Here is an 8,492-nt window from a genome sequence, read left to right as displayed (position 1 = left end):
GAAAGACATGGACCTGTTGGAGCAGGTCCAGAAGAGGGCCACAGAAATGATCAGAGGGATGGAACACCTCTCCTATGAAGAAAGGCTGAGAGAGTTGGGGTTGTTCAGCCTGGAGAAGAGAAGGCTCTGGGGAGACCTTATTGCAGTCTTTTAATACTTAAAGGGGGCCTACAAGAAAAATGGGGACAAACTTTTTAGTAGGGCCTGTTGCCGTAAGACAAGGGGTAATGGTTTTAAGCTAAAAGAGAGTAGATATAGACTAGATCTAAGGAAGAAATTTTTTACGCTGAGCGTGGTGAAACACTGGAACAGGTTGCCCAGAGAGGTGGTGGATGCCCCATCCCTGGAAACATTCAAGGTCAGGTTGGATGGGGCTCTGAGCAACCTGATCTATTTGAAGATGTCCCTGCTCATTGCAGGGGGGCTGGACTAGGTGACCTTTAGAGGTCCCTTCCAACCCCCACTATAATAGTGCATTTAGGATTTTTTTAACTACAAAATATATTTCCACCTCTAATCCAAATATTCCACAAAAGGAAAACATTTTGTTTAGTACATGTTTATAGGTTTCTTTTAGAATGACTTCTTATCTAGAACTCAAGCGATAAAGTCTTTGATACTGGATATACAAATTGATCCAAATACAATTCCATAACAGCTTTAGGGTCCTCCGTGGGATAATGGAGTTACATTTCTGAAATGTCCTTTGCGCACATCCAAAACATTGCTGAATTTCATCATTTACCTTTATTCTCTGTTTTTATATATATATATATATAAAATACTCTATATACAAGCTTGCAATGAGAAAATAACATTAATCAGTAGCTTAATACTGAAGAGTAAAATCGGATATCACGTACAAATCAGACATAGAACTTTACAGAAATTAAAGCAAGAAAAAAGGAGTCACCATTCAAACAGATATTTTACCACACCACTTTCAGTAAGGTGAACATATGTTATGTATACTCTAGAATATACTGTATGTTTAACTAAGGAATGGGGAAAAGGGAGTAAGGAAACCACATCTTAACAAAAGCAATCTCTTGCTTCAGCAAAAGAAAGCTCTGATTTTCAGGGGACAAGTATCTGAGAATACGTTAATGCCTGTTAATAACCAGTGCCTGTTGGTACATGAATAGACAACAGGCATCATAAAACAGGCACTGTGCTAGTGTAGTTAAAGAAAACAGAAGCAGCTCTTCCAATCCAGGATAGTAAGCTCAATACTGACACAGGAGAACTTGGGACGCTGTGGGGTATGGAAAGAGGACAAACAGGAAAGCTGTTTGAGAAAAGAAGACGAAAAGGATTAAAAAGGCAAGAGACTGAGAATTGGAATGCAACTGTAACATAAAATAAATCAACAAGGCACAGCATCACCAAGTAACAGCATTAAAATCTACTCTGCTTCACATGGAAGAGGGCAAAACTAAACCTACTAAATGTTAAGCAGGACTAGGGCCAGGGGGGTGGGGGGAGGGAAATATTCCCAACATAAGTTTCTGGGGGGAAAAAAAAAAAAAAATTCTTACTCCCACTAAGGCGTAAAAGAATAACCAGAAGGATGGTGTTTTCGGTTTGGTTTTTGTTTGGGGTTTGTTTTTGGTTTTTTTTTTTGATCAGGGGAGGGTACAGGAAGAGAATTTCAGAAAAAAAATACATTTGGGAAGAATTGAAACATTTTTTCCCAGCTTGCCAGCAGCTCACAGAGAGACCCCAACCATCTGAGATTCTTTGGCTGTCTGCCTGGAAGGAACTTGTCAACTTGTCTTTTTGCTTAAGACAAGGAGACTTCAAAGTGGTTACCGTTTTCATTTTTTTCACGGAAAATAAAAAGTCCAAAATTTTTTTTGTGGGGAAAGACTAATTTCCCTCTTGGAAAAATATGATTTTGCTAAAACTACTTTTCCTAGCTCTACTGTTAATGTGCACTGGAATATCAAAGCCACCAGTGTATGCTACCATAGTAAGAATACAATTGCATAAAAGTTGTTTATAGAAAGGAATGAGACATAAGCCTTAAAAGATACGCTGCTGACTTTTTTAAAGGTAATTTTGCTGTTGATAGGCTTTTTAATACGTAGAATGATAAAACACCACTAGCAGCAAAAACAGCTGAGTTGCTTCACCTGGGACAGACAGCACCCATATAACCACCCACATCATAAAAAAACATCAGTTACTTTCAAATGCCAGGCAATTCCTGAGTACCACATTCCCAGCAACGCATTTCTGGTTGTTTCAGACCAACTGGTATTTTCAATGGTAAACTACAAAATAAGTCAGTGGGAATGCCAAAATCAAATTTTGTCACTCAGTTTGAGAGCATCAAAACAAATACTATTTTCTAAGCATTTCACTGATAGAAAAGAAAAGGCAGCAGGGACACCACAGCTCTGTTTAAGCATACAAAATCTTTCAGCAAAAACCTAAAGAGTAGGAATACGAGTTTTACCCCAGATAAATTGGTTAACCCCATTCATTTTATGGTTTCATGAGCACTTGGTACCAGGCTCAAAGAGGAGGAAAGGCATAAGCGTGCCTCTTTTGGCAACGCTGTCAGCTCACTCCGGCTTAAATGGCTCACGAAACAGCGCTGTTACTCATCCATAATCATCGCTTATCTCAGTGATCAACACCAAAACATTTTTTTATCATTGTGCAACTCAAAGAGCTTAGAAATATTTTATAGCTACACAACGCTCAAAAGGATACATTTAAGAATCCTGTCTAGACAATGAATTTGCTTAGCAGAGAACAAAAATAATGCGTTTAGGACAGACAATGCTAAAATAAAGTCTTTGAAAGATAAGAAAGCACTAAAATAAATTATCGGAGTAAGAATCTCTAACTTTAAGATATGATTCTGCAAATAACCATTCAAGTAACCTGCCTAGGTGAATGATTTTAGTAGAAATGCATTACTTGTATCTTAAAATTTGCAGGATATAGAACAAAGACTAGATAAACAGGCTGGACATACATATCAAACTGCCACAAGTACTTTTTCCTGGATGAACTGCAATAAAACCAGCACAAGAAGGGGAATTTAATATATTAAACATAACTCCAACAACCTCTTTTTCTTCAAATACTACATGTTATATATGGTCCTCCAGACAGTAATCGTACTTTATTTACAGAAACAATTCAGAAGTACTGTCCCTGTAAATTTGGGCTAGATACCTACTTCTACTAGGTGATGGCTGTTGTTATTTGCATATGATTTTCTTTTTTAAAATGTTGGAACACTTAGTCCCAAAATACTTAAAAGTATATTAAATTCTAAAAGATCTGGAGGCCCAAATAACTTCACAATTTTATCAGTAAGACACTTTTTAGAAATGAGTGAAGTTTCTTTTAATTCTGTTTCAGAGAGTATTACTTTCTTTTTGCTCCCTTTACAGAGATGAAGGTACTAGTTCTGAGCTCACCTAGTTCCTTGGTAAAAATCACCATAATTCCACTGAAGTGACCAGTACCGAGTGGAACAACACTTAAAACATTATAAATAAATTCAAAATTAGACCTATAGTACTTAGCTTACATGTGCCTACTGACCTGAGCATACTGCATCTTGAAGTCAGACTTGCCAGACTTTGTGCAAGACAAAGTGGAAGACATCAGATTTGAAGAGTCTCCAAGGCTATAATTGGTGAAGTCTGTACCAGGGAACATGGGAGCACGGGACACCGGTTGACACTATGCCAGGAGGAGGCAACAGGACATAGCCTACACTGCAGGCTACCTCCTACACAGCTCAGTCAAGACCTACTAAAGGAGTAGCTTCCAACTTCTTTTGCTGTGCCTTCCCAACTAACTGCATCTCCTCTCTACAAGAGAGGCCCTGTTTCCTCATCCTGAAACCAAGGGCAGCTATCTTTCTCTTTCCTTCCCTCTACTGACATTAATAAATGTGAGGTTTTTTCCCTTTTCCAATTTGTGTTATTCTCCATGTATTGCTCCACCGATTTTTCACATATTGTGACAACTGAAGACACAGTGGTCTCTCATACCCTCATACACAGAAGGAGAAATAGTAGAGGCTAACATATTATCCTAGCCTTATGAATGAAAAGACAAAGCCGTTGTCAATTATAAAGACTTTTTTTTTTTTTAAATGTAATAGGAACAAGTCCGACCCTCCCTCAAAAACAAGCACCACCTGAATACAGAAATAGAAAGAGAAACCTCTCCAGAAAATAGAGTATCCTATAGTGCATGATGGAACCCTGCCCCATACTGCAAGGTAAATATTTCTTATAATGCTACTTTAAGAACCAGATATCCTATGTAACTGTAACTGAAAGGCACACATCAACAAGTCATATGATAACTCTAATTTTACTTAAGTTTTGGTGAGTAAGATGGAAACTGAAGACCTTGAGAGGCTTGCTCCCTACTGTGCGAGATAAAAGCAAAGGAACAAGCCAGATAATAAACATATGGTCATTTTCTTGGTCAGTATTTTAAGAATTAACTTGTCAAGAAAGCATAGTCAGGTTCAAATTATTCTGCAGCTGGCTGAGAGGACCATAAAGCCTCTGTGCTTGTGATATCAATGCACAAAATTAAAGAAAATTAAAGCTTTCACTTCTAAACCATATAGAAAACCTACAACATACACCTCACTTCTGAATTCATACTAGTATAAGCATTCAGTTAGACAGGTGAGGCAACCAAGATCAGAATCAGGCACATGGTTATTCCTAAGAAGCAAATGTCACGCAACTATACTCAACTTGCAGCATCACCTGAATCTAGTTTAATAACCAGAAAATAGGCTTTTGACAACAATAGTATTTCAAAATGACAGTGTAATTAAATTTAAGTCAAAGCTATGCAATGACAGACCGTATGTTTATGCGTAACCAGCAAATGATATGCTTTTAAGCATGTCAGAATTTTCAAAAGAATTAACCATTGCGGTAATTCAACTGAGGAAATAGTGGTAGGAAACAAACTCCCCCAGGCCATTTTTCAACCAGCTGATACGATGTGATACATACTGTATGCCTCCTACAGTTTTTCCAATTCCTACTTCCCTAAAATGCTATGCATTTTAATACCATTCAAGGACAAACCAACAGTCATGCTTCACTCACTTCCGAGAAGCAAGGGAAGGGACTGTGTGAATGCGATGAGTAATGAGAAAGGAAGTCAGCCTGCCATCCTACTAGTTACTAGTTCAGACTCAGTTAAGGCTGGTCAGTCATTATCATCAGATTTGCATGAGCAATGCCAAGACAGAATTAGTGGACAGCCCACTGTAGTTCCTAGCTGGTGGGGAAAAAAAAAGGGGGAGAAATTGCAGAAAGGGTCTTGATTCCATGAAGAGTGAAGAGAATTTTCACAGGACAGGGTAGATCTCAAAACTCGTGTGATCTCCATTTTTAGATGAACTGATGGCATGATAATTAACCAGTAACAAACATTTGGTGGTTTCAAGGCAGCACCTTTGGAAATCACTTGCCTGCTGTGCTCGCTGTCCCTGTTTCTGCCCCTCTCTGCGGCTTTGTGCGTCACCTACCAAAGTAGTTCTCAGTGCTGATGGCTATTGCAGGAGTCTACAGTAGAGTCATCTATTAACTCACATTTGGTGGGAAAGCGAGGAAAATTCTCTTTCCTCTTTATTATTTTCTCAATTGGCAGAACATTTACTTTAATACATGATTTTCTAAGCTATTCTTTAATAAAAGAAAAGTCTGTGGTGGTAGAATATACTTCCTTGAAACTGAACAGAAAAAGCTTTAATAACTCAAGTTTAAATACACTAAAGCTAATCAATTCATCCTGCATTCAAGTTTCCATTATACTTCTAAAAAAAGCACAAAACAGGTCTGTAAAAATATAATTAAGGAGAGAGACTGCTACATACAGCATGTAAAAATCAAGACTACAGCTCTCACTTCATTTGTTTTGCAGACTCATTAGAATTTTTTTCATTTAAATGTCTTGATCTGTGTAACCATATTTATATATGAAAGAAACAACAAATTAAATTAAATCAGTCCTTATTTAAGATGTATTTGAAACCGTCTAAAACTGATGTTCTTAGTCAGTTCCACAATTCCCAAATTAGATGGAAAAAACCCAATATGTCAGCCGTTTAGAAGACAGCCAAATTAATGCACATTTTTAAGAATGTTCTACTTCTGCAAACTTGTATACTGAAACTTAACTGGTTGAGGCAATCTAGGAAAGATTCAGAGCATGTGCCTCTGTGTCCTACAGATGACTACTCTATCCCTGAAAAATAAAGACACAAAAAGAGCAGCGAACCGAATTCCCAACCTGGACAACCCGCGGGCAGATGTACTGGCTGCACTGCATCCCTGGTGGAGGCAAGGGCTTGCACTTGCCGAGCACGCCGTGAGCACGGGAGCCTGGGCACCGTGCCATTCAAAGGCAGACAGGTGCCAGGGTGAGAGAGCAGCACACTGACCAAGAGACAGCACCGGCACTGTCCTGCATCTCTTGGCACGGCTCCTCACAAAGCCCACAGTGCTGCGGTCACCGACCGAGGGCTCATAGCAACCGCTCTCTCATGTTGCTGCTTGTCCCGTGTCTTGCTTTCCACAGGTGTCTCTCCTCAGGTTGCCGGGAAAAAGCAGTAAGGGAACTATCACTGCATTAATGTGAGCACTACAGGACTGGGTGTAAGTGCAGTACTTCTATCGGAGATGTAAAGCAGAAGGGAAATTTTCTTTACCTCCTCATCATTCGTACATGGGCTCTAAGTATAGATTGATGGCATATGTATTGTCAGTGGTAATAAGAAACATCAGTGTGAATGCTGTGGTGAGAAAGAGAATTAGTGGATGATCACAGGAAGGTTCGCAATGCTCAGTATTTTCAAATTACGCTCAACAGAGGTGCATGTGCTACCGCTAGGGCCAACAGATTTTCCAAGTCCTATGACAGTAATCAAAAAATAATCACAGAGCAGCTGACATTCTTTCCTGCAAGAGTCTGTGCCCTATTTAAGGATGAAAATGCTCCAGAGTGATTTACGGTTATGACTACAAGAAATAAAAACAAAAAAACCAAAACCCATCTTTTCTAACCGTACCGTTGAGAAGAGGCTGTCCTCCATGTACACTCCTTGACACCACTGCACTGTGAACATCTTCAGGAAATCCAGTCTTGCATGACATATCTTCACAGGTTGCTTTTATCGGTGCCTGAAATGCAAGACAAAATTTATGTAATAGTCGCAACCCTCATTCACCGAGAAACATTCCAGTTGGCACATACTCCATTTTGCTGCTGTTTTGTACAAGCAGCGTCTTTGTTTCTGAATGACTGCAATTAGGACCGTGAGGGCAAAGGGTTAATCTTTCTGATAACTGGAATGGAAGGAACAAATCCCACTTGTCTGGTAAGATCTAAATAATACACCATCTTTATTCTTCTGACAACTGAACATTTCCACTAAACCAGCCATAAAGACTGAAGGGGAATCATAGGGCGAACAAAAACATTCCTTCTTCTGGAAATAAATGTTGCACAAAACCCATCGGCAACTTTTTCATAGCCAGATTACTTGAGAGGAACGACTTCAACTGCTGACTTAAAATGCTTTATTTAGAGTATTTCTATGTGAGATTACACCAGTACAAGTAAACTAAGATAAAATGCTACATTTGCAGTAACTTAGCAGAACTTATATTTGCGTTACCATTCAAACAGATACCATATAAAGCCAAATGTTTCCAATGCAATCTCCTTCTATTTCAAAGGGGCGTTAAGTTAAAAGGAAGGCAGCTCATTATTAAATTTGCACAAGGGAAAAGCAGAGCCACTGAAACTGTTTATTCTCTCACTTGTTAAGAAAGTTTCCCCTCAAATCATGTTCTTAAAGGGTTTCATAAATGCCTTTTTATTTAGAAATAGAATACAGCATTGGGGAAACTTGTTTGTTCTGTAGTGTTCCATGTTAAGAAGATACTTCCGATGGCTAAGCTGGTTTCCAGGACAGTTTGTTGCCTAGTTGAAAAAAAACCATCCAATTTTCTGTGGCAAAGGACTAAGATTCCTTTTCAGTGGATTCTTTTTGTCTCATTTTAGCGCTACACAAAACAACAGCCCAGCTTACATGTGGCTAAGTGACCATACATGGCAAAACCCCTTTCACGCTGCACAAGGCAGAGGGGCCAGCTCGGGCTGAGGTACATCCTGGAAATTGTGAGAGCCCTCACACAATCTCAAACACGCCTACATGCCAACTAAAGGCCTATCCATGTGTATGCCCAGATGTAGTATATGGTCTTTGACAGCACGAGCAACTGTGCTGCTGTACCATACCTAAATCTAATCAAGACTTAAATTAGATTTTCCTTTTTACTTTCTCAGATGGGCTTCCATCAGGTAGGCCTACTCAAGGCTATGTAAGCACGTCTGCATACACCTGGCAAAGAAAGCCCTACAGGAAAAAGAAAAAAAGGGATGGAGAAAGAGGAGATGATGGTGTTATAACTGTTTAC

At 39.2% G+C, this 8,492-nt stretch overlaps 1 protein-coding gene across 1 annotated transcript in view; it reads right to left on the bottom strand.

The window, feature by feature from the left end:
* The window catches only part of CDH2 (cadherin 2, type 1, N-cadherin (neuronal)), a 116,998-nt gene that overhangs the window by 102,168 nt on the left and 6,338 nt on the right, over positions 1–8,492 (bottom strand). Inside the window, exon 2 of the mRNA XM_009331482.1 lies at positions 7,079–7,190. Coding sequence (XP_009329757.1) covers positions 7,079–7,190 — 112 coding nt within the window. The remainder of the gene's footprint in view (positions 1–7,078; positions 7,191–8,492) is intronic.

Source organism: Pygoscelis adeliae, unplaced genomic scaffold, assembly GCF_000699105.1.
Source record: "Pygoscelis adeliae isolate BGI_AS28 unplaced genomic scaffold, ASM69910v1 Scaffold108, whole genome shotgun sequence".
Classification (NCBI taxonomy): domain Eukaryota; kingdom Metazoa; phylum Chordata; class Aves; order Sphenisciformes; family Spheniscidae; genus Pygoscelis; species Pygoscelis adeliae.
Note: the sequence above shows the minus strand (reverse complement) of the source record. Positions and strands in the feature narration are given on the sequence as shown.